This window comes from Drosophila novamexicana, unplaced genomic scaffold (genome assembly GCF_003285875.2).
Source record: "Drosophila novamexicana strain 15010-1031.04,08,12 unplaced genomic scaffold, DnovRS2.1 tig00000689-arrow-pilon, whole genome shotgun sequence".
In the NCBI taxonomy this organism is placed as follows: Eukaryota; Metazoa; Arthropoda; class Insecta; order Diptera; family Drosophilidae; genus Drosophila; species Drosophila novamexicana.
The window spans coordinates 3431471-3458289 of NW_020824818.1; the positions used below are offsets into that span (position 1 = coordinate 3431471).

At 39.4% G+C, this 26819-nt stretch overlaps 3 protein-coding genes across 5 annotated transcripts in view; 2 read left to right on the top strand and 1 right to left on the bottom strand.

Moving 5' to 3' along the window:
- Positions 1-649: 649 nt before the first annotated feature.
- LOC115763047 (cytochrome c oxidase subunit 5B, mitochondrial) lies at positions 650-2062 on the bottom strand. The gene is made up of 3 exons (XM_030705471.1): positions 1875-2062; positions 957-1130; positions 650-888 (listed from the first exon to the last, which is right to left on the bottom strand). The coding sequence occupies exons 1-3, from the start codon at positions 1954-1956 to the stop codon at positions 782-784; spliced, it is 363 nt and encodes a 120-aa protein (XP_030561331.1). The 5' UTR covers positions 1957-2062; the 3' UTR covers positions 650-781.
- A 51-nt stretch (positions 2063-2113) lies between these two features.
- LOC115763043 (intraflagellar transport protein 52 homolog) overlaps positions 2114-26819 on the top strand; it is a 42633-nt gene continuing 17927 nt past the window's right edge. Inside the window, exons 1-5 of one of the 3 annotated variants that reach the window (XR_004017850.1) lie at positions 2114-2564; positions 2638-3283; positions 3724-4279; positions 7560-7679; positions 19348-19414. Coding sequence is in view for 1 of the 3 variants with exons in the window: in XM_030705464.1 (XP_030561324.1) it covers positions 2452-2564; positions 2638-3283; positions 3724-4269 (1305 nt within the window). In the remaining 2 variants the exon portion in view is untranslated. Of the gene's footprint in view, positions 2565-2637; positions 3284-3723; positions 4340-7559; positions 7680-19347; positions 19415-26819 lie in introns of those variants that run through there. The other 2 variants (XR_004017849.1, XM_030705464.1) reach the window with 2 other exon arrangements.
- The window catches only part of LOC115763041 (developmental protein eyes absent), a 30134-nt gene continuing 21619 nt past the window's right edge, over positions 18305-26819 (top strand). The window contains exon 1 of the mRNA XM_030705461.1: positions 18305-18440. Within this exon, the coding sequence (XP_030561321.1) occupies positions 18387-18440 (54 nt within the window). The 5' untranslated portion in view covers positions 18305-18386. The remainder of the gene's footprint in view (positions 18441-26819) is intronic.

Below are 26819 nucleotides of genomic sequence, written 5' to 3' on the forward strand. Positions count from 1 at the left end.
TCGTCAGTTACAATTCTCAACTAGTTCCAGCGTCGATCAGGGAACCAGCCCTAAGAACTAGAACGCCGAAACTTACGTAGTAGTCGCCCCTTTTGAGGGGAGACCGATCTCTAAGGTGGGACATTACTAATTCCAAACGAATATAGGTTCTTTTCTCAGCCGATCTGCTTTTAAAATCTGCCTGATAATACACTTCAGAAGTGCTTCATCAATCGACTGTCTTTAAAGTTAATTGTAAAACTTTAATTCAGTGGATTTAATCCACGGTCCAGACCGGAAAATAGGTGAAAAACGATCATGAAACTTATTTTCAAAGGGCCATGCAGAACGTCTTTTGAGATGCGACTGAGAAAATCCAGCTTTCCCAGTGAAAATGGGCAAACTGAAATTTTGCGACATGCTGGAAAAGGAATGCCAAACATTTTAGATAAATTCTGGTCCTGGCCAGAGCCGGGGTACGCCTACTAGTCCTACATATCTTGGTGCAATTGAAATGGATATCTTGTTTAAAGTAATTTATTTAAACCTTTTTTGTACATGCTTTTCCATTGCTGCAACTAACTGGGCGAGCTCCAAATTAATTAAGAAAACTGTACCGGGACGCGGCGCATATTGCATTTCGTTTTGCATTTCTCTTCAATTCAATTTCTTTTGGATTGATGTTTGTTTATTTGGAAAGCTATTTTGTTGACTTTTAGCTTAATAGTTGGTTGTTTGTTTGTGTGTGTGTGTTTTGTCGTTTTTGTTATTAATTGGTTTATTTAATTAATTAATAATAACTTTAAACTGCTGCCTTCTCGACCAGCTTGAACCAGTGGCCGCACTCACAACGCTTCTGGTTGCCCTTCTGCAGCCACATCCACTGCACGTAGGTCTGATCCTCTTCGCCTGCGGGTGTGAAAATGCGTACGGAAATTAGTTTCTCCTAAGCTCAGTTGTTTAGCCAGTCTACTCACAGATGCAGCCCACAATGCGGGCATCGAAGGCCGATGGAATCAAGTTGGGGTTCTCCTTGGTGCCAGCACCGCGCTTAAACACCTTCATGTCGAAGGGATTATCGTTGCCGGCCGCCTTCAGCAACAGCTCGCGCTTCTCAATGCCCGTGGCGTGCTCCAAGGGATCGTTCATCACTGCAGAAAGGAAAATGTTTATAAATTGTTAAGCTCTGATAAGCGCGCATTTTATATACCCTTACAGAGGGTGTCACGTCAACTGAGGGCGACCAGTCCGAGCTCATAAATTACATATACTCTCGAGCAGTACCATTAGCCGATTCACCATATCCAGGCCCCACTGTATGCCTAACATATGTACAAGATCTTATCAACATCGGACTACAACTATATCATAGGAAGGATCGCTGGCAGAGTCAGGTTAAGCTGCGACAGCCTGTGGCCAGGTACTTCCTCTTGTTGTGATAACAATCTATGCCAAAACCCCTTCACACTGCGCCTCTGCTCGCGTTTACAGTTGCTGAATCAGCTGTGTGCGCATATTGGTTATATAAAAGTACACACATAGCAAGCCTTTACTCCTTACACACACACACTGTTCAATTGTTGTTGTATTAGTTAGTGATTGGAAACTCCGCGAGGTGCAAATTACGCTGGCTGCGTTCACCTTTTGCTAAAACTCATAAAAACACAATTTTCACTGGGCGCAGCTATTACATAACCTCCCTCCCGCACACTTTTCACCAACTTAAATCTGGCTAAAACTTTGTTGCACTCACAGCAGGCCTGCTTTTTTAGTGTCCGCATTATGTAATACGGCTTATGGAGGCGCCTTGGAAGCAAGGGATTGTCTGCCACACGCGCGGACAAGGCGGACGTGACGGCGAAGTTGCGCCGTTTTGGGGCGCAATTCCTACTTACTTTTGCAGGTGCGAACGGAGTGGTACGTCACATTTTGGCGTGCGGCGGCACGCAGCGCCATGCGTCCACAGATTGATGCCATTATTGTTCGGTAAGCACAAAATTTGTTGGTCTTGGGAGCGTTGAACAGCCGAATTCTTTCGTAATTTTTCACAGCGAGACTCAGGGCAGGTGTTGGTTCATGAGTTGTGTACTTCAGCTCGGAACTGGTTCGATAATGCTGCACTATCGTGCTGATTTGCCATAAAGTTCAACGAGCTGCGCAATTTTGAGCAGCGTGAAGTTGGCTGCACAGCGTTGCCAGATTCTTGGTAAACAACAAATGCCGCCAAAATAGCTGTAATGTATCATAAATTAAATTGTGATGTGGTTTTATTTAATTCGTGTTTGCAAAGGCACATAATAAGGATTTGAGTTGAAAAGTGTCTGGGTAAAAATATTTGTTTGACAGAGCTATAATATAGCTAGTACTGCTTATTAAAGTGCGTTCACAGCTGTTGCCCCGACAACCAAAAAGCGTACACAAAAATATTTAGCAAAACAGAAAAACTCAATTATTATAAAAAAAAGCAGCAATATGACCAATAAGCCGACAATTTGCTTTGATATATCAAAAAATGAACGCTTTCAAATAACGGACAACTATAAGATGCTGCATCGCAAGCTGAAGCCGCACTGGAATGTCGAACAGTAAGTGGAGATATCAGATATATGTATATATATATATATTTGTAAAGCCCATATCGATTAATGCGATCCGCAGAAGCGATGTCGAGCTGAACCATGAATCTTTGACGCGCTCCAAGATCTTTGTGCTGGCAGGACCACAAGATCGCTTCACCGAGGAGGAGTTCGATGCGCTCAAGGAGTACGTGGATCAGTCCGGCGGCAGCTTGTTGGTGCTGCTCGGCGAAGGCGGCGAACAGGAGTTCAATACGAATGTCAACTTCTTTCTGGAGCAATACGGCATCTACATCAACAACGACAACGTTGTGCGTCCGCATTACTACAAGAACTTTCATCCCAAAGAGTGCATTGTGGGCGGCGGCGTTGTCTGCGAGTCCATGTGGCGGCATCTGCTCAAGCTGGACATCGAGAAGGTGGACTACGATTTCAGCGATGAGAAGTACAAGATACACTTTCAGTATCCATACGGGGCTACCCTAAATGTCTCCGAGCCGGCCAATGTGCTGCTAACAACCGGACCCGTTGCCTACCCCTTCAATCGTCCACTGGCTGGTTACTTCAGCAATGCCAAGGGTGGCAAGATATTGGCCCTGGGCAGTGGCTATATATGGCACGATAAGTATCTGCAGGACAAGACCAACGATGCCCTGCTGGAGTATATGCTGCAGCTGCTCGGCACTAGCGAGATAAGCTATACGCATTTGGACTTTAACGATGTGGAGGTGCGTGAGCTTAATACACCCTGCACCCATTGAAAGGGCTATGAATAGGGGTATATTGCTTTGGTTCAGTTTTATGTAACAGTCATCAGAAGGAAGCAGAAAGCTCCGACCCAATAATATAATATTTATTATATTATTGATAATTAATATAGCCAGTCTGTCTGTCTGTTTCTATGCGCAGAAAGGTAGCCTTTACTTCTCTTCTTGTTTAGGCATATTTCTGAGCTAAAGACACACAATTTTCAACTTATTGCTCATAAAGATATAAAGCGTTAATATCGTAGTATAAATATAGAGTTTTATTAGGAATAAATAAATAAATAGGCTGAATAACCGAAGTGTTTATAGTTGAGAGTTCGAATGTAGGCAAGCTTACAGAGTATCTTCTAGTCGGGCAATTCTAATATGTTTTTGTAACTATTCGATTCTATTTCCAACAGCTAAACGACAACAAGCACTTCACGGATTTAGCTTTCCTTGCCGATATGCCCAAGGCCTGCCTGATCGACTCCATTGGCACGGAGATGCCCGCGGATTTTAAGCAAATGTTCGACATGACCCTCTGCTCGCTGAGCAATCGTTTGCTGAAGGATGTGATCGATACGTACGAGCAGTTGCATGTCAATTACGAACCGTTGCGCATTATTAAGCCGCAATTTGAGATACCGCTGCCGGCGCTGCAATTGGCCACATTCCCGCCAATTTTCAGTGAGCCGCCGGCGCCGCCGCTGGAGTTGTTCGATCTGGACGAGACCTTCAGTCCGGCACGCACACAGCTGTCGCAAATAACTGGGCAGTGCCTGCAGGCGCTGCAGTCCAAGGAGTCGTCACGGCGTGCGCCCAATCAGCGCGAGCTCGAGAACTATGTGAAGGAGTGTGCGCGCATCACGGCCATCATCAGGGAGCAGCAGGAGATGCCCGCCCGCGAAATACTCAACATTGTGGCGCGACAGATAACCAGCTATGCGCCCTATGCGGAGGACTAGACTCTAGCAGGTGATCCAATTACCATTAACAGCCAGCATTGCGCATTCCTTTCAAGCTTTTGCTTTTCTTTTTCATATACTCTTGCGGCGGGTTAGTTATATTCGTGCCACATCATGTGCAACAGATACAAGCAGCTCAAGTAGATATATATAAGTATATATAGTATATATAAGTAGATATATATATATATATATATATAATAGTACTGTTCGTCTGTCTGTTGCCTTCTTTTCAAATTAATCGACTTGGATATTTGATTTAACTTGTTAGTTTTATATTTGTCGAGGTCGGTCTATAGCTGGGATTACTATAAGGTATAGATCTCATAGGAACAATCCGTCAAATCATCCGATTTTTAAACATATCTTCTTAAACTGGCAAATTGAAGTATTGTGATTGGGACTTTATCTTAAAACCTTATGGACATTGGAACTCTGTAGAATATAGCTGCTATAGAAATAATCGATCGAGCAGGCATATTTCTGTTTTATAAGATATCCCTATGAAACTCACAAACGTAGTAGAATTCCTTTTCTCTTAAAAGAATCGGTCATAGTTTGAGTTTCCATAAGAATAACAGTTTTACATACCAAAATATTCCAACCAAACTCGGTCTTTACCTACTTTATTATGGATAAAATTTAACAAACATCTGGATACTATATCTTATATAGCTCACATTTAAAATCCATAATCGATCAAATGTTTAGTTTTTGTAAAATTAGGTCTTGTCTTGTGTTTTAAGATATGCCAAACTTCGCACAATCTCTCTTAAGAATCGGACTACTATATTATATAGCTGCTATAGGAACAATCGATTAAAAATGAGTTCTTAGATAACCTCCTTTTTGTTTCTCAAGAAATTCCACACTAAATCAGTTTTCTATGTTTGCTTATATACAAACAATATATTTTATTATCGGGGTATTATCTTAAGTTTTATTATATATCTGCAAGAGTATGCAATCTTCGGCTTATCATATTTTATTCTTTTTTCTTATATATATATATATATATTTTTTTTTGTTCGCAAAATCAGCAAATTTAGCATTTTGTTTGAGGGTTTTTTGAGCAAATTGTAAACCAAGTCCGTTTTATGTAAACATGTTGGCGACTCGTATTCAAACATGGCCGGCGTTCTCCCGACTCCCGACGCCCGAAGCCCTAGCTCCGGCACCCCTGCTCCTCCGGCTCCCTTGCCAGTTGCCTGCCGCCGCCGCCGACTCTTGAGTTTGTTAAAACTTTGCTTCAATTACGCAGAAGGTGCAGAACATTTTGGTCCGTAACACAAAACCTGTGGGAAGTAAAGCTATATACTTACCAGATATATAACCAAAAATTGTTTACTGCAAATGCGCTCTTCACACAATTAATTATATTTATTAATATTTTCCACAAATGAGCGAGTGGCGCGGCTAAGAGGGCGGAGATGGGCATTCCCTAGGGGCAGCAGTCTAGTTGCTCAGTTTTTAGGTGTCGACAATTTGTTTTCCTTTTTAGGGGAGCGCACGCCGGCTGCTAATTGTGTTGTGGGGTCGCCTAGGAGGTGGGGCTCAGCCAGGCCGAGGGGGTGTGTGTGTGAAACCGCTAGTTAATGCTTGTCACAACAAATGCGTGTCATCAATCGCAGCTCCTCGATGCTCTGGGGAGCTGCGACATTCAAATAAAAAGCAACTGTTTGCCCGAGAATATCCTGTAAAAAAAAAAAAATAGAAAAACATTCCAACAACTGACGCTTGTAAATTTCTTTCTAATTTTTATCACGAGAGTCGCGTTAAAGGAACTCCCAGTCCAAATTCTCTGGAGCTTACGAGCAGCTGCAGCTGAAAGCATTTGCTGAACTTCACATCCTTGTCCGGATATAGAAGAGATTTCGAATATAGCTCAAGACTCAAATTTTTTTGATTAAAAATTAATGCAAATTTTTATACGCTTGCTGAGGTTATGATCTCCGACCCCATGAAGTATATATAGATATAGATGAACAGCTGAGTTGATGTCCTTCTGTCCAGATCAGCAAAATCTGGTCAATATCGGTCTGCTTTATCGTATAACTTTTAAAGGAACAATAAGGTTGGGAAAATCAACTTGTATTTAAGATATTATGACTAACAGAAAAAGATATCTTAGCGAAGGTCTGCACGAGGCTTTCTATGTTCTTTAAATGGAAATAGATTTGATTCCCAAAGAACATACCATATGGCAGATGATTCTCTATCTATCTTTAGGTGACTTCCCTTCGGTTATATTCCAGGCTATTTTTCTATATATCTTTAGCTGAGTCCATGGCCCACGAACATTGCCAACTGCCGACTGCTCTCGGGTGGTCAATCAATCAATATTGAAAATTCCCACAAGCGTTTGCTATATTCCATGGTCTGTTCCATATGGTGGCCATTTTCTTGACCGACGGGTAGCACTATGGGGGCACGAGGTATCTGTGTGTGTGTGTGTGTGTGTGCGGTCGTGGGGGAGGGGCATTAAGCTGCAAGTAAAAAAGTAAAAAGAGGTTATATTGAAATACGATCTGACGCAAGTAGGAAGTTACCTTGAGTGCATTTCTATATATTGACAGTGACAATGCTGTCCAAGAGAACGTTGTTGTCGTTTCTGTTGTTGTTGTTGTTGTTGTTGTCTTTGGCTGTTCATTCATGGTTTCAGTCGGGCAAACAGGTTCACAGGCTCAACAGAAGCCGCATAAGTTTTTCCTCAGCCTTCTCCATTTGCTGTCGCTTCTTTCACTTTAAACAGAAAATAACGAAAGCAAAAATAAAATCCAAATGCAACTCGCAGACCATTTCCCAAAGTCTGAACAAACTCACAACAGCTGTGTTTGTTGTTGTTCTTGTTGTTGCCTTTGCACTTCTGCCCCGGCTCAGCTCTGACCGCCTGCCTCTGCCCCTGCCCCTGCCACTGTTGGGCCGTGCAAATATCATCAAAAGTCAAGAGGTTTGTTTGACTTTTAGTGGCATCCTTTTAGCAGCTGTGATTGCTCACTGTCTCGGCCCACAGAGAGCCTGGTCTATAGCTAATATACTTACTCGAATACGAAAAAACAAAATGTGTCGCACATTTGTCACCTGTTCGGAAAAATTCCGGGAAAACCCTCATGAAAAGCGTGCCTTGGCGGTGGTCGCTGCCCCGCCCCGTACAGCACACTGATGCGGGTCGCTGGCGAACATCGTTTTTAATTAAATTACACCACCAAAACGTGCGACATCACAATAATTTTCATTGTCAAAAAATGGGCATCATAAAAAACAACACGTCTGCATTGTATACCCCACAGATACAACAACAACAACAACAAATATCACGGCAAGCAACAACAAGCTGTGGAAGTGAAAGGGCTAGAGGAGCACAGACACACACACCAACGCTCGGAAAGAATGTAACAATCAATTAACAGGTAAGCGGCCTAGAGATGCAGCAGCATCCAGCTTAAATATTTCATTTAACCCTTATGCGCACACTGGTATCAATTTAAGACATGCATTAAATATTTCAACCACCTCTTAAGAACAATCAAATCAATTCTTTATTCTAATCCATCAACTACTAGTCATGTAAAATTCGCTTATATAAGCCAATATTTCTAGCAAATGAAGAATATTAAGTTTCTATACTAGCTGAGCTCTATGTATTTTATTTAGTGTAATACCATTTCTCACAAATATTAGAAAAAAAGGTTTAAATCGGAACGAAGAAAAAAAGATTCTGTTGGGCTTTGCAGGAGTCGCACCACCATAAGCATTGAATTCTAATTTAGTTTAACAAAGTTGAGTTTATCTAATCTTAACATTTTTTTTTTAATACTCAGTCTTAGTTTTCACACACATAACAAGAGGTTACTTTTCTGAAGAATTTAGTTTCCCAACTCTTAAGACTTCATCTTGGAGCCTTTAACAAGAATGATGGACATATCCATTTGCTTTCAGGAATCGTCGTTTCATAAATTACTCTGAAAAAAAAAAACAACAAAATATACCAGTTGTTGCATATTTATAAAAAATTGTTAACAACTGTTAACTTTTTTTTTCATCTGAATCAAAAAAGTAGTTTTGTTAAAAGGATACAAACAAATATTAATTTCGTTGATTGACTTATATTGAGTAAATAGATGTAGAAATCTTTGAGTATAAATATTTGAGCACTTCAAATACTATTTTTTCTCATACTTCTGGCTACACCCTGGCACACACAAGGGTTAACCATCCAGCCGTCCATCCAAGTCTCGCTTGGCACGCTTCGTTGTCAACTTTGGGCTGTTGTTGTTGTTGTTTCAGTTTTGATTGTGTTGGCAATGGCCTCTGGGAACATTGGAACCCCATTATCGAAATAGAAAGCTTGTCTTTTATGCTATCGTTATTGTTATTAATTTGTCATAAGGCCGCGTTGTACAACAGGCTCTAATGATGCATGTAAATGCAAAACAAATCACATGCCCCACCACAAACTGCAACATTTGAAAGAAAAACAAAAATAACAAAATTTAAAGCGCGTGTACAATTTAAAATGAAATAAAATCAGACTGTGGCAGGTTTCGAAATTTTATGAGCATGTTGCGCTTATTAGCCACACTGCGAGAAATGGCGACAGGCCACAACAGCAACAACAACAACAACAACAACAACGAATGAACAACAACAAGCACGACATGCATTTCCACGGCTAATTTTTCACGCACGCTCCAAGCCCGTCTGCCCCTCCTTTGTTGGCAACAGCGACAGCGAGCGACAGCTCCTGGCCAGGCTTCAGCTTGGTGTATGCCCTTTGAAATGCTTCAAATGGGGTATAATGAAGTCTTGGCAATGTTTGACAAGCAATGCTGCCATAAGTTATAGAGTAACTAGCTAGTTTGCTAGCTTTGCCTACTTTTTTCGTGTATTTTGAATTTGTGGTCATATGTGTCTGTCTTCTGTCATACTCTTCCGTTTGTTTGCAAAATCGTTATTATATCTTTATTATTATTATAACATATTTTACTCAGAGCAACAATTGATTATGATAATATGCTAGCAAAGTCAACAGCAAGTTGTTCTCCAATTCATAATTTGGCTATAAAGTCAAATCTATTTGTTATTATATATAAAAATCTATATATTATTCTTACAAAATCTCGAGACATTTTTTTTATTGAAAAAAAAAAAAAATAATTTGAAATTTATATGTTGGCTGGGAAAAACATAAATTTAAGTACGTTAAGTAGAGAAAATATATATATATATATATATATCCAGTTGAACAAGATTATAAGCATTAGAGATTTATGAAATATTTGAAAATTAATTAATTCACATTTCTTCAACATTTTGAGAACATTTTATTCATACTGAAAATAGATCGCGTTGGCGATTCTCCATTGACTTCATTTTGCATTATCCGATATCTGATATTCGATGCCTGGCATTTTTTTTGCCTTTATAAATTTTGACCAATTTTACTTTGTTGAATCCTTTTTGCGTATTTCTATTCAATATCTAAAATTTTGTATCCATATAATCTATAATTTCGGCATTTCGCATATGAAGCCGATTTGCTTGACAGTTACCATAAAGTATAAAAGTTTCTATTATATTATCTTAACTTATCTAATCTCATCTTAATTCGTTAATTCGCATTTGTGACTGGAACCATTTAGAAGAAAAATATTTGCCGATCAGTTGATCTTATCAGATTTCCGTAATATTATTGCATTAGAGTATTTGGGAATTCGTTAATACGCATTTAGTTAATCGACGCGTTTTTGTTGGTTTTGTTTTTGGCACAGCGACACGCACGAGAAATTCCAAGAGATAAGCATCGTGTACGACAAGGTGTATTATGGAACCCGGCCCGATACGCAGTCGAGTGCCATACTGTTGACTCTGTTAAATTGCCAATATTTATGGTTTTGCCCGTTGAGGTTGACTTGTTAAATGGGTGTTCCAGCCAGGAGGCAGCTCCAAAATGGGTAGCTGCGAAGCGTTTAAATACAAAACGTGTTGGTCCGATAAGCACGCAACCAAGTCGTGTCGTGTCGTGTCGTGCCTCACGTCGTGCCATCAGATTTGACATGTGCTTGTCAAAGCTTTTACAGCAGGCCGCCATTTTGTTGGGCACCTTTGTTGCGCTCTCTCTCTCTCTCTCTCTCTCTCGCTCTCTCTCTCTCTCTCTCTGTCTCTCTCTCTCTCTCTGTGCAGCAAAGCAGAAATGCGCAATGTCGTCAACGCGCCTTGCCTGAAGCTATAAAAATGTCAAAACATGCTACAAATAAAGCAGAATTATAAAGAAATCTAGCGAGAAAAAAAGCGAATAAGAATTATTAAAATGATATACATATAAGAACAAATTTGTGACGCTTTGCGAACAAACCAGTCGAGCAGACGACAACAAACGCACACACTGACAACGAGTTGGGCATTCCGACTTTGACAGACTGTTCGTATTAACATACAGTTTCCTAAAGAGAGAAACATAAGAAGCAGAGAGTAGTTATAACTGGCTGCAATTTACTTTTTGTGGTTTTTAATTTAAGCTTTTTTTTTATAATTTAGTTTAAAGGTTCACTTTAAATAGAATTTTTCTTAAATTAAGCCGCAAATGAACTTAAAATCGCTTCACTCTTATTGCTCCCTTTTCTCTCTCACTCTTACCTTCTTTTTCTCTCTCTCTCTCTCTCTCTCTCTCTGCCTTGCTTTATTACTCATATGAAATAGATTCAAATAGGGGTTTCTTCCCTGGTTCTTAAATAGATTTCCGAATTATTCTTTGCTTACTTTACTTTTCTAAGGATAGCTTTTTTTTACTGAATACATATTAAAGTCAAAGTTGGCTTTATCAGAACATTTTAAGATGGTTTTCAAGAAAATTAAGTTAACAAATTTCGTTAGAGGGTTTTCTTTTTTTAATTCAGTTTTAATATTACAAAAGCTCACACGCATATTTTATGGCATTTCTTACATATATATATATAATTTTCTTATTTGTTGTGTTATTACTTTTTGATGTCCTTTATTATGTTTTCTTGATACGCTTGCTTTGCTTTGGTAAATTTTTCTAAATTTCATTTAGTTAGAGTATCTGTCTGAGTGTAACACCGTAACATTACTGCATTTTCTTTATAATCAGCAGAAAAAATTGCTAGTTTTATTTAATTTTTTTTTTTTTGTTTTTTCATTAGTTTGCTGAGCATCATTCGTGTGGTTGTTGTCGCTGTTGTTGTGACCAGGTTGATACGTTGCTGATCTTGCGGTTTTTATGGTTTATTTTGTGCCGCTCCAAAGAAAAGGCATTGCAAATCTAAAGCGTTGCACAGAGTTTTTCAGCGTTTTGAACATTTTTGAAACAAGATTTGAAATTTTAGATGTGTGAGATGATTCGCCAGGCCCTTATCTGGCAGCAGGAATTCCCGCTCAAGATGTCATAAGTCACACCTGATCATTTGTCAGTTTTACACAGGTTAACAAACGCCCACAGAGAGACGTGCGCGGGCGGTTCGGGCCGGGGCGGTGTCTAGTTTGTGTTGTAAATCAAAGCGCTGCATGTTAAATTTGACGCTCATAAAAATGCAAATCGTATGCATAAAATATAATTTTTATAACTTAATTAACCGAGCGCCGCGTATAGAGTCTGGGCGCATGCTGCGCTTTGGGGCTTGTGGCTCATTTAGCTGGCGCCAAGTTTCAAATTGATTTTGGCCAGCTGGGCGACATTTTTACATGACAAAGACTTGGCCGCTGCCGTGGCCAGTCGATTTGGCCCCCGATAAGCGAGCGTGCTTATCAAATGACCAGTCCGTCAGGCAGTCAGTCAGTCAGTCAGTCGGAGGCTTGTGGCCGCTGCTGACACTGACTGCATCACAAGTCGCAGCTCGGCAACACTTCTCGGAAGGCCCATCAGAGATAGAAGCGGCGCGTACGCCTGACATGGCATGTAATAAAATAATCTGCCTCTAATTTGGGTGTCGTTTACACGTGCCAAGTCCCAGCCTTGGCTCTGATGTGCTGCCCCCGCCCGGTGCGGCTCATTAACCCGATGTAATCGCTAAATCTAAAATAAAACTTGGTATGCAATGGCTTGGCAAAGACCTTAAATTCAAATTGGAACTCGAATTGGAATTCGAATTGGTAGTAAGTGGCGTTCTTTCTTGAGCCCAGCTTAGACAGGAATTTGAAAGTTCACAGCCAAGACATTTTTTATGTTCAAAAGCTGAGGAATTTTGACTGATGAGCCAGTACTTTCTCTCCTACACACGATTGTAGTTTATTGCCAGGCATCGAGCGGGCCAAATGTGTGCTTCTCTCCCATTTTCATTTTATGTGTCGCCCTTTATAACGTTGACCCCTATGTCTGTCACTCAAAGTGTTTGGATGTAGAACACGTCTTCAATCAATTTTTTATAATTGAATTGGCAAAACACAGATGCATGCTGCCGCTTTTCACAAATCTCTTAAGTTTTATATGATGAACACTTCGAGATCTGGTTTAAGTCTTCATTTAAATCGGGCTACTGTAAGAAATTCTACTTACTAGGCCTGTGCATCGATCATCAATCAGTCAAGCAGTCAGTCAATCACATAGTCAGGTTAAACATATTTATTTATATATACTTAACTAAAAGTTGAGGCTTACTTCCTAAACTCAAGACCTTCTTCAAAATTCCAGCTAAGTCAGTTTTCATCTTAAAATGTTTCTATCCCATTCTTGAGTCTTCTATCATCATTTTTCTATTCCATTCTTAAATAGTTTATCATTTCATCATTTTTCTATTCCATTCTTAAATTGTTGTTTTTGTTTTTGTGCCAACTAATTTTGGGCACATGCCATCAATTAAAAGGTTCTCCCGCTATTCAGTAAATGCTTTGACCCCTCAATTTGTCATTGTTGGGCCTGACGGCTCAGACATTTATTTATATTCATGTGTGTAATTTGCTATTTTCTTGGGTTTTTCTTGTTGTTTTTGCTTTTTTTTTGTCGAGCGACACTTGACCCTATCAAATAATAACGACTTGTGTACATGACTGCACAGGCACTGAATTGGTGACTGTCTCAAAATCTGGCGCCGTTCACAGTGCCAGCGGCTAAACAAAAGAAACAAAAAATACAAAAAAAGAAACATCAGCCAAATATGTATACAAAAGTCAATAAACTTGAATGTGATAAGCTGGCAGCGGGCGGTAAGGCTAGGAGGGGGGGGGGCATAAATGTGGTGGTTCTCCTGTGCGGGGCGAAAGAGTTGGTGTGCAATTTGTAAGCGAAGAGCTGCGCTTGGAAGGATAATTGTGCTTCATTTAAATTGTAGCTTAAATGAAATGTAGCTCTTTTTGCGCTAAAATACCGTTAAATGGCAGTTTTGTAGAGTTTTGTTAGACAGTGTTGGGTAAGACAGTGTTGTAAAACAGTAAAAGCTGCTTTTGAAACAAACAAAGGATCTTTTCTGTCAATAACATAAAAATGCAAATAATAAAAATTCATTACATTGGATAGTACTTATATTTTGTGTGTTTTTTTTTTTAAAAGGATGCACGAAGACTTTTTTGCTAAAAGACTTGGCTGGGTAACATCATTTTAACAACTTTTTTCTGCCTTATTTTTTTAAATTTATTATAAGTTCTAAGATTATTTTTAATTTTTACCAGAGAATACTATTTTCTCTAAGCATCTCACCATATCAAATAGAGGTCATGGGAACAATCGGTCGACATGTAGGTTATTTTATGGAAAACGTTTTTGTTTAACGAGATATCTTGATCAAACTCGACATTTATTATTTTTACTGTATTCCCTAAATATATATACAAAATCGTAATAACATCGTATAGCTGCTACAGGAACAAAAAAAAAGTTGACTTAATCATCTCCAAAGTCTATTGTCCAAGTATTTATCTTTATTGATCACACAAGTGACTTTTCTATGTATAAAATGACTATGCTTGAAAATATACTCTGCACTAAGACTTTTGCGTTTACGTAGTTCGAAAACAATGTTATCAGTTTTGTAAAACAATGTCAGCTACTTTTACTGCTCTCGCTGGATTCGCGGCAAAAAGTTAATAAAAGTACTATCTATATGTAAAATGACTGTGTTGCAAAATGTACCAGATATTGCCTTTTTAATCTAAGAAAATTTCGTGTACGTAATTCGAAAAGAATGTAAACTATGTTGTTAAACAATGTTAGCTACTTTGAAAACCAAGTATGTATCGTTATCGTTCAGACAAGCGACTTTTCTATGTATAAAATGACAGTGTTGCAAAGTATAATTAGATGCTTCGCATTTAATCCAAGGCAGTTCGCCTTATTCGTAGTTGGAATGGCAAACGCTATTCCAGTGCATTTCATCAAACATATTTAATTCTGGACCTACCCTCAATATCTGTTTCTATTTTTATTTTAGCTGACAATGCTCGGTTTCTTATTGAGGGTTGCTTGATTAACTGGCCCTCTTTCTTCCACATAAACTTGATAGGTTACTCTCGAAGCAGGGTCCCTCTTCATTCAATTTGGTTTTATCACATTTTAACTAGCTGAACCTTTACCCTCAGCTCAAAGAAGCCTGACTCATTTTAGTATTTACTTTACTGTGTGTGACCCATCGCCAGCTGGGTTTCCTTTTCTCTGACTTACTGTCAACTGGCGCTACAGAGAGCCGTTGGCATAAATTATAAACGCACGGCGCCCGCTCGATCCGACCAATGTAAACGGAGTGGAATCCCTTTTTGGCCTGGTCCCAGCTCCAACTCCAACGCCAGCGATTTTTAACGCGCACAGCGGGTGCTCATTGTCCGCGGCAGTTAAACAAGACGCTTTTCAGCTCGTAAAACATGGCTCTGGGTTTTAGCTGGAGGTATTGCCTGCTTGTTTTTTTCTTCCATTTATTATTTATTTATATTTTGCTTTTGGATAATAAAGTTATTGATTTGTGTTTAAGTGGCGTGGGTGAAATGCGCCTCGCAGTGCTGTGGGTCCCTTAGCGCCCGTTTCGAGACCCGAAAAGCAAGAACCACAAATTAATGTGCCACATTTGTGGGCAATCTCTCGCGCATTTATCAGTTTATTTGTTTTATTAAATGCTAAGCTGTCAAAGCCTTAAGCTGACGCCCGTCAATTGCGACATGAGCAAGTCGCGTCCCTGACTGACCGAACCACCCACCCACCCAACTCTGCCCCCTTCCCGCTGTCGCCCTGTCGACGGTCGGCCATCATCCAGTGGAGATTTGGGGCGTGGGCGGGCGGCGCGTTTAAGTAGCTTAAACAGACGCGGTGGTCCGAGGCATAACTTTGTCTAATGACTCGGAAATCCGTCACTAATAATAAAAGCCAAGGCTATAAAAGGCAGCGAGCATTTGAGACGTCAGCGTTGAGCGCTGTTGTCGCTGCCTACCCAAGCTCTTGGGGCGTCGACTCTCGATGCTCGATGCTCTCGACTCAGCCCCGGCACGGCCCCCTCTCCTCCCGTCGCATTGCCAGTTGCAGCAAGCATTTGCTGCAGTAAGGGGCACGGCCTGGCCCGCGGGCCTGACATTGAGCACGTGTGCCTCATAATCCTATTACCGCGAGAGAACTTGTCGATTGTCGGTTTTTGATTTTTATGAATGAACCGCTTTGCCAGCGCATACAGTTTATGCAAAAAGTGTACGACTTGTATGCTTAATTTAATCAACTTTGCATTTGAAATACTCTAGAAAAATTCTCCAAGGCAGGTCTTAAACTGGAAAGCTTAAAAACCACAGCACTCTGGCTATTCAAAAGATTTAAAATAAAATATTTGTTCTGTTTTGGCTTTATTTAATTGGCAGGAATAGTAAGGATATCAGTTGTTAAGCTAGTTTTGTTCTTTAGTAATGCTCCTTGTAATTTATACTGAAACTTAAACAAAAGCGTTTTAGTATATTAATGTTGTTCCCAGTTCCATTGTTTTTTCTAATCTTTGTATAGATCATCAAGAAATGAAAAGAAAAAGTACTTAATTCAATAATTGGATTTGTATTGATCTTTCTTCCTTTAAAACTGTTATATCTGTTATAACTTCGCTTAAATTAAGTACACTACGTTTCCTAAGGAATTACTAAATTGAATGGTTGCAATTTTTTGCTTAAGTCTTGGTTTACAATTTTTTTTGATATTAAAAATGTTCTTGAAATAAGAATTTTTTGCTTTAATTATGAACATTTTGACAACCTTTTTATTCTGATTGTATTTTATATAATAAGCATTTTTAGAACATTTATACTTATTTTGAACTAAAAATCCTTGATTTTTTCTGATTGGATTTTATTCCACCGTGAACTAGTTCTACTGAAGAACTAGGTTCTGAATTTATGAACATTTGGAAAGTCGGTATTAAACCCTTAACTTTCACTCAAGAACTATTTCTTTATTGCATTTGATTATATAAACTAATACAAATGATCAACTAAGCAATCAAATCCTGAAGAAACAAAGTTTATATTCTATTTATTTTAAGTTAAACTCAAGAACTTGTGCTTAATTGTTTTTGAAAGAAATTGCGTAAACCAAATGTCAAAATTAAAGTGCTTTTAAAGTGAACTTTAAATTCAATTCGATTGTCGCCTAGAGGTAGTTGGGCACGCCCCCAAAATGCCCGAGGCGTGCATTGAGCGCAACTCAATTGCTTTACTTGTTTTTTTTTTCACTTTCCTTTTGGGGTGCCCACGCATGCGCCTTTGTCAGCTGCGAGGGTTGCTGGAGTTGTGCCGTTTTCTCCTTTTTATTTTTTTTCAAAATGGCTGCTCAAATATTTGATTATCGTCTGGGCGAGTTGGCGCTGTTGTTAAGCCTAACTGTTACTGTCGCAATTCATTGAATTTGTAGGGCTAATTAAACACGTTAACAACTGTCGCGATGCGTTGAGGCGTGCAGGGATAACTTCTTTGCCATTTGGGATTGTCGCCGGTCGCCAGACGCCAGCGCAAAACAAAAAAAAAATCAAAATAAGAAGAAGCAGAGATTGCACAGTCTGTTGCCCTGGTTCCGTTTCAGCTCCGTTGCTGTTTCACCGATTTTTCATGGCTAAAGACCAGCGGCTTGGTAACTGTCCATATATTGAAACTCCTATGCCTAAGCTGCATGGGTACCACCAAAATGCCGCATCGTTTGCCTAATGCGAGTGGACAGTTTGCCCGGCGCCCAATCAAGTGTTTTCAAATTGGGTTAAGCGAGTGCCACAAGAGGTCCCAAAAATAAAGAATACAAGAAGAAGCAAAAGAGCAGCAGCATAGTACTGCAAGCACCGTTCGTGGAAACGAAAGTCGCTTCCAGGAAGCAGCATTGAGTGCTGCCCACTTGCTGCACAATTGCAAATGCCGTTAATGCGCAGCGAGCAGCTGTCCTGGCGCCGCCCTAAAAACCAATAACAAAATGCGCTCAACACACAAAAACTCACTCAAGCGCTCAGCGCACGAGTGTGCCAGAGCGAGAGAGCGTGCGCAGCAAAGGGCAGGCGAGCGAGACAGGCAGCGCTTTGAGTGAATTGAAGCTTCGCATTGTTGCTGTTGCTGCTGCTGCTGCTGCTGCTATTGTTGTTGTTGTTGTTGTTGTTGTTGTTATTGCTGCTGCTATCGCTGACTTGTCTGCCTCTCGCTGTTCGCCTCGGCGACGCTTTCGACTGGGCAAATGGGCAAATTCAGTTGACACTCAGCTTTATGTGACAATTCGTCGGGCGAGCGGACGACAGCTGAAATAATAAAACGGTAAAAGCTTTGTGCCGACGGCTCCATGAAATAAAATGTTAAATGACAAATTAAACAAGCAACAAAAATAATCATAAATAAATGCACACACTCACACACACACGCACACACCCACACACAATTTGGCACAAGTTAATTTGCGTAACGGAACTGGTCAATTAACACCGCAAAATAAACAAATTGTAAGCCAATGCAAATTAAAGCGACGCGCGTGCAATAAAATTATACAAAAAAATTGGATAAAATAGCAAAATAAAACGTTTGTCAACACTTGTTTGTCGTGTTTTATATGCAGCTAATAACAATTATACAATTTTGATTAATTGCCCAATTAAAGAATCGTCATGTCCGCGCAGACGCAGCGCGTTTGATAAGCGACACGCCACAGCAGCAACAAAAACAACAACAACAACGCTTGGAATATGTTGTATAATGTGCCGTGCTATCAAAACTTTTCAACACTGGATTACTACAAGGTGAGCCCAGACTTCAATTCAATTCAATTTCCATTAGGATTTGCTTATCGCACCGCTTCCTCTTCATCAGCTTTATGTTTGCCTTTTCACTTCTCCCTTTTCGCTCTCAATCGAATGGGCACAGATTCTGTTTATCTGAGTTCCTCATCTGCTTATGTCACTTATTATAACGATACAAGATATAACGATGCACAGAACTTCGTGGAACTCCACCTAGAATATGCATATTTTGAATATATTTCTTTTCGGCATATAAAATTAGTTATATTATTTCCGCTACAGTTGTCATGGATCTACAAATATAATTTCTTATAGGTATATGAGTGTATAAATTTTCGATCCTATTAAGTATTACAGTTTGTCTGTCAATTACTTTCCAATCAAAAATGTCTAAGTTCTATTTCTATCTTGTAAGAGTGGACTAGTTCGGATAACTAAATCAGATAGCTGGCGCATAGGATGTATCTGAAAAAATTACTATTTCTATTAAAATCTTGTTTGTTTTTCAAGATATCTTAACCAAAATCGGTATTTATGAGGCTTGGTAAGCTTTTAAAGATGTAGCTTATCAGGATCGAAGCTTTGTTTTATTTCTTGTATACAAATATATGTATATTAACGCTTTTCCTAGATATATAGCATGCATCAGTTATATATCTACAGATGTATTTATTATTTTACATCATGATACATGTTTTCATCCGATTTAAATTCATAGTATATCTTTTATCACATGTAAAATATATGTAGCCATGATTTTTCTTTACCTTGAAAACCTTTTTCCAAATTGTGGTCTTTTATTGAAATTCCTTTGACCACACACATATTGCATAATGCACACAAACTCACATCTAATTCCTTGTTGAACTCTACAGCTCTTGAGAATTCAACTTTTCAACTTTTGCAGCAACAAAATCTGACTCTGAAGGGAATGATCTTTTTTTCCACATCAACTGCGCGTAATTACAAGCCTTTAATCCAAATCCTAGACTGAGATCTAGATGCGAGTGATTTGTCTGCCAGTGAGCTGTAAGAAATCAAAAAAGATGAACAAAATAAATGCAAATGCTTTGGCTACTGCGCATTTCCCGAAAAGACCCAACAGAAATGAGCCTTTAAATGCTCTGCCCAGACAAAAGGGCAAAGACAGTAGTCAAAAGGGAGTTTTCGGCTTAAAAAGGGCACTCAAAAAGAAAAAATAAAGAAGAAGAAGAAGAAGAAGGGCAAAGAACTGCCTTTGTGCATACTCTATCCTGTCGATCGAGTGAATCATTTGACCAGAAATAAAACCACAAAAGGCAATGGCAAATGAATACGAACACGTATACGAATGTGAATGTGAATACCAGAAGGCAGTAGGTCAGGCCAGAGTTACAGATAGATCAGTGTAGAAATCTTTGCGAGTTGTTGATTCTTTTTATCTATTTTATATTTTTGATTGACAGTTATTATGTGTGAGCAGAGTGCGCTGTTTCCCCTCTCCCGCTCTCTCTCTTTCTCTATCTCTAACTCTGTCTGCCTCTCTGTCACTATGTTGCCCGGACAGCCAGTCCGTCTCATTACTTTTAGGCTCGCCCCACTTTCACCCTCTCGCCCTGGCGTAACTTGAGCGAAGTTTTGGAGCAAAGCAATTTGCGCTGTTGTTGTTGTTGTTGTCGTTGCCAGGCGAAACGGCCAAATGGCAAATATACACTGTAAAACATTTTGGTTTAATTGTAAATCAATTTGGTGATAAAATCCATTTAATATTCTATTAAAAAAATGGCAATTTTCGGTTGCTGATATAGATAAAAATATCTGAAAATATTTTCGATTTTAATTGAAATGTTTTGCTTCTTTCTATTTATGATTATATAATACCCATTTAATATTAAAGGTTTTTTTTTGCCTGTAGTTTCAGTAGCTAAGTAAACGGCGCCTGCCTAACTCGAATTGAGTTTAAATTATATCAAGTTTTTTTAGCACTCGCGTTTTAAAATGTAATGTGCCTTTTTCGTCTGTAGAGTTATTTAAATTGATTTAATTATTATTACTTTTATATTAATTATATATTGCTATATTGTTATTTTATTTATATTTGTATTTTGGGGCCTGCACAGATATTTAACTTATATTATCTTGCACTTTGAAATGTTTTAAATTTAAAATTGATATAATTTAAACACGCAATATTGCTTTTCAATTTTGTCCACAAAATAGTTTGCTGTGTATTTTTTGGGGCAGGCGGCGCAACAAAATGGCGAACATCGATGTGCTTTTGGAGCGATGCTGGCAACGCCGTCGCCGCTGCCGCCGCCATTTTGTTTGTCTATTTGTCAATCTCATAAATGCAAATGCCACAGCAACGCGAACGAGCTGCCAGCTCCGAGCAACTGCGGGCTGAGCACTCGTCCAGGCTGCTGTTGAAGCCATTAGTAAATAATTTCAGCGAAATTTTTATTCAGCATTGTTGTGCTCAGATACACACTCACACACACTAACGTACACACACACACACACACACACACAGACAAATGCCGTCAGGATAATTTCATTGAAATTTGAGTCGTCAAAAGGAGCAGCAGCAAACGAGGCAAAATGTACAAAAGGACGCCCTGCAGATGCCTTGCGCTTTTCGTTGTTGTGCGCTACGGGCGCGCCATTATAACAACAAACAATGCAAACAACAGCAGCAGCAGCACCAGGAGCAGGAGCAGGGGCTAGGAGGTAGTACGTAAGGGGGGGGGGGACTGTAGTTGTATTGCCCCCGCAGTACTTGAGCGCTGCGGGTTTTTTAATTATACCCTAGACCCATTAAAAATTGTTTAAAATAACAGAGTATATTGCAGTTGTGCATATGGGAAAATTAAGGTGGCATATACGAAAGTATATATATTCCCGATCAGGACAACAGTCGAGTTGATATATCCGCCTGAGTCTGTGTAAACAAATTGAGCTCAGGAACTTTATCGCACTAGGATTTAGGTTCTACTAAATTGCAGGCGAAATAAGTTTATAAGTATTATCGATAACCGTGATTTTCTCAGCATCGATAACTGTAATTTGCTCAACGTCGATAAATATCGATTTGGAGGCAAAGTTTTTGAGCACAGCTCGTAGATTATCAGCGCGAAGTTCTCCTAATTTTGTATACTTGTTTTCGTATAGAAAGCGTGTGTAGTTATAGAGTATCCCTCCGCCCTCTCTCCCCATTTGTTGCCGTATAATCGAAAATGTTCGAAGACAAACTGAGTTGATTTCTGGAATACATACGAATTTGGATGCCATAGTTAAGCCCCTACATTTTCATAAATATCGGTTAGTAAATATCCTAGTTATTTAAGTTTGATTTTTTCATAGTTTGACTTGCAGCGTGTGTGTGTGTGTGTATATGTATGTGTGTATTGTGTGTATTGCTGAGTGCAGGGTATCTATATGTCGTGCCCCCTCTATTAAATCACATTTACTTGTTAATTTCACATGCGGTTGCTGCTCATTTTGATGGCCGCACTCTCCATTACAGCCACGCCCCTTTCGCACAGCATTTAAATGTTTGTTGTTTTTTTTTGCATTGGGTCGAGGGAGGCAGGAGCTGGGGGTGCGTAAATACGGCAGGCTCGGCTTAATGTCCTGCGACATTTTTACAGCATAATCTGCAATCTTTGCTTGGCTAAGCCGCTTTGTGTAGCACAAGGGTCAACGGCGAATGCAGCCCTCGGCTTAAATGGCAAATGGTTTTTTCTTCTTCATGTATTTGCTGGGCGTGGCACAGGAAGTGCAGCCAGAGGCAGGAGATGGCATCTGCACTTTGTACTACCTGTGCCACATACAGAAAGAGAGAGAAATATGAGCAATAGATAGAGAGAGAGAGAGAAAGAGAGCGCGGCATTAAATGGTAAAGCAAAACGTCTCGAAATGAACTTGTTTGTTTGTTTACACGGCTCAAACTGTGTTTGTTTTTCCGCATTGAAACTGAATTTCACAGTAGCAATAACAAATTTTTTAAGTAAACAAATAATGCGGGGGCAAAGCTTGCGAAAGACAGCTATAGGCACGGGCTGCAACTGCAAATTGTCCGAGGCTCAGGTTTATGTTCAATGTCATTTGACGGACTTGAGATTTCAGCTTTTCGCAAACAATCCACAATTCTGCAAGTTAAGGTGAAAATTTCTGTCGAGACACGCAGCCTAAACGGCAGATAAATATTTGGGCTAGATTTAGATAGTGAGGAAGCGATAAGCATTGGATAGTTTCAATAAACAATAGGAAATGGATAATATAATATAATAAAATATAATATAATAATATATAATACAATATAATAAAAAAAAATATAATAAAATCAACATCTAAAAATAAATAATAAATTATTTATAATAATGATAATTGTCATTAATTAAATTTTCTATTTCTGTGATCTATAATGCCATAACTTTAAATCTTTTAAGGAATTAACTTCCGTTTTTTATGTTCTTCACAACATTACTCTATTGAACAAATTATAAATTCTTATTATATCTTAAGATTTGGGCTGTGATTTAATCGTCATTCAGTTATTAAAAAGTATTTCAATCAGTCCGTCATCTGAGACAATCAGTTTTACTTATGAAAACAAATATTAATAAAAATAAAATTTAACAAATTCCTTAGCTAAGAACGCTTAAAGTTTCGGATACGTACACCTATCTATATTTCTTTGCTAAGCCTGCCAAATATTTTCATAAAACTATATTTTGTTTACTTTTCTTGACAAATGCTTTCATAAACATATCAACTTTTTTTAAACATAACTAAAGCTTGTTTGACTTTCTTTTATAATCGTGGCACTTCACGTATCTCTCTTTATTTCTCCAACTTGCAACAATGCATAAATATTATTTAATGCAAGAAAAAAATAAATATCTATTTCGAATCTTTTCAATATTTTTTTTCCCACTCTTGTTCAAACAAATTTGTTGCGTGTAGTTCTTTTTCTTTCTTTCATTTTGCAATTCTTGCTTTAATTAAAGACCTATTCCGAATCGCTTTAATATATTTTTCCCAATCTTGTTCAAACAAATTCGTTGCGTGTGGCTTATCAGACACGAGCTGACGTCATGTTTGGTTTTTGTAAAACCACAAAATATATGCAATAAATTAGCATGTAAGTTACTTGGATTACATCAAATGCAACTCAAATGCCACTCAAATGCCACTCAAATGCCGGGGGGGAAGTGTAGCTCTGACTATTGCATATATGCCCTGCGACTCGAGGCAGTTTCCATTGTTTCATTCCAGTTCCTGTTGCTTGGGCACATAATCCGCTCGAGCTGACGACAACGGCGTCTGCAGCATGCCGCTTAGCCCTTTTATCCTGTTTTATGTCGCCTGTCAGTCCTGCCAGCGAAAATTAGAGCAACCTGCCTGATGCTGCTGATATCCAACCAGCCGGGGTTTGTTTTCGTTGGATTTTACGCCTAATGCCCACTAATGACTGCAAATATTTTTGCCCAGGCCATTTTGCAGGATTTGCAGAGCTGTGACTCATCCCGTAGTGGTCTATATTTGAAAGCAGTACCAAAAATAGACCAAGTCGAAGGCATTAGACAATTGTCGGGGTCTGCAGCAAATCAATTGTCACATTCGACAGCATATTTTGAGCTGTGCCTTGGCTATAGATAGCCGCGTTGGAAGCTATTTATACGGCCAGATTTTCGTCTTCTTCAAAATAGATCGGCCGAAAGTGTGAATTGACGCAAGAGCTGGACACGACACTAATGGCCAGGTCGTTATTGATGTCTGCTCGAGTGGTGTATGTCAGAACGAAGAAACCAAAGGTTGGAACTGAATTTGTCAAGGATTTCAAGAGAACTTCGGGAAAGGGAACTAGACAACATTTTAGGTTTATAGAACTTGGTGGAAGGGAGCTAGGCAACATTTCTGGCTATCTTTGGGTCTCATAAAATGTTGATTTATTCTCAATTTGAAGTTAGTTATTTCTTCTGAAACTTTTTAATCTTCCATTCACAATGCTAGCACAAAGTAATATAATATATATTTCCATTTATATTAATAATATTAATATCAATATTAATTCAATCCCATAATTTTATAAGACAAATAAATTATATGATAAAATAATATATGTATACCTCTTTACCGCTCTCACTCGGCATTATTCACAGATGCGTAGTATTCTAAATTCCATACATTTTATTTAGCTTCTGAGATTCATTTGTGTTCCATTAAACCCTATAGCATACTTTTCGGGAATAATCTTGACAATCTCTCGATCACAAGCTGCTGGCTTTAGTTATAGATCTCTATATAGTTATCCATGAAGTGCATCTATGGCTTTCGAGCGTCACGCCGCGATACGCAACCTCAGGCAACTGTCACATCAAAAGCGCGCACATTTACAACGCACCGATAATTGGTGCTGGGCGGGGGTTACAGGGAACTGGGGGCTTTGGGCGGATGGCCTCTCCGTTTACAGCAATTCTCGTTAAAGCGTAACAACAGAACCGCAGAACAGAGAAAAAAATAAAATAGGAACTAAACAAATGAGCGAAAGTACGACGAAATGAACTTGTCATAATTATTTGACAGTTGGCCTGATGATGATGAGGTTGATGATGATGATGATGATGGGGTTGGGGATGGGAATGGGTATGATGGGGGATAATTCCAGTTGCAGCCCGCTGCATTCTTGGAAACGCTGCACGCGGCACTTTGGCCGCAATTGATGTAAAACATTTTGTTGCAAGTTGGGAATTTGACATGAGCCTGCCACCCGGGCAAGGGGTATATAACCCATATACCCCATGTATCCCATATAATGGATTTTTGTGCGGTTCGGCACTTTGATTTTGCGCGACAGTGTCGCAGCGCAGGCTACGGGGTCAAGTGGGCGCCGCCTGTGAAAACAAAACTCATTTCCGGTTCAATTAGGTAGTGTTGTAGTTCTTGGTTCACGTCACTGAAGTGGTTCGGAAGTAGTTCATTTTGTATTGAACGAACTAGTCTTTTATTAATTCCTTTGAGCGCAAAGTTCATTTGAGTTTCATTATGCGTGTCAGAGGAACTAGTGAACGCTGATTCAGATCATGAACTACTGATTGGACATTGGAAAATAAGTGAACGATTGGAATTAAATGAACTACTGAATGAAGGTGGAGCTAATGAACAATATTGAGAAATACTAAATTTTGGACTTAAAAAAAGGTCGAACAATGAAAAGATGATGCAATACTTAAGAGTGTTGAAAACTTACTGACGATATTGAGACATTAAAACAACTGAAGGATCTTGGGGCTCAAGAGCTGCTGAACATGATTGGAATTCAAGAACTAGTGAAGCATTTTGGGACTATAATGGGAGGCGAATAAACGACTGAACACTTAGCGACTTGCAAGATCCAAACAAATTATAATCGGTAATGTGGTCCACTCTCTTAGATCGAAGACTAGTTCAATGGAACTAAAGTCTGAACGATTTGGCACAGCTCTACAATCAAGTGGCAGTTGGTGGAGCAGAGCAGAGCAGAGAAGACGAGTTATCTTTGAGTTTGCTTAGGTGTGGCTGTTGTCAGTCAAAGGCGCAGACAGGCTGTCAGGCCAGCTGCTCGAGAGGAGCGAGGGGAGCGAGAGGAGCGAGAGGAGCGAGAGGAGCGGGTTGAGGTTCGACGCAACCCTGTCTCCCGATCCGCGCTGCAATTAAGCGGCTCGCAAGTTTTCGAGACAAATTTGTCGGCAATCAGCGTGCGACCTTTGACTTGGCAGCGATCGCATTGCTCGTTAGCAGTCGTGACAGTTTTTCTTAAATATTTTTTTTTTGTTCCTTTTTTCATAATTTTTACCACGAAATGGCCGACTGCCTGCGCCTCTGTCGCTGCCGCTGCCTCTGCCTCTGTTTGTGCCCCTAACGTTTTTCCGGACACTTCGCATAAAATATCAAATTTCCTGCTGCACATTTTCCTTAGAGGCTTTGCCCTGGGAAACGGGAAAAACTGCATCGCGAGCCGAACAATTGGCAGCCAAAATGCCAACAACAAATCATGCACATTGCTGCCCATTGATTGGCGAGGCGGCAACGCGAAATTCGATAGGGCTTCGATCGCTCCCAGAATACCTTAAAAAAAGCAAAAAAAAATCAAAAAAAATCTGCGCACCTGATCAAGCAGCAGCAGCAGAAACTATGCTTTGGCTCATGTATTTGCCATCAACAGTTCATTCAATGCTTTTTCATACCCTGTATTTAGTCGAATAGGAGCATGAATAGGCAGCTCTGAGGCCTTCTTAGATCAGAAGTCAATCGAGCTAGGCGTACATATTCCATTTTATCTTTGATCCACAGATTTGTGTAAAATCAATAATAATTCATTTTCAGCTTTGATTTTCTGAGCAAAGGTTTTAGCTAATA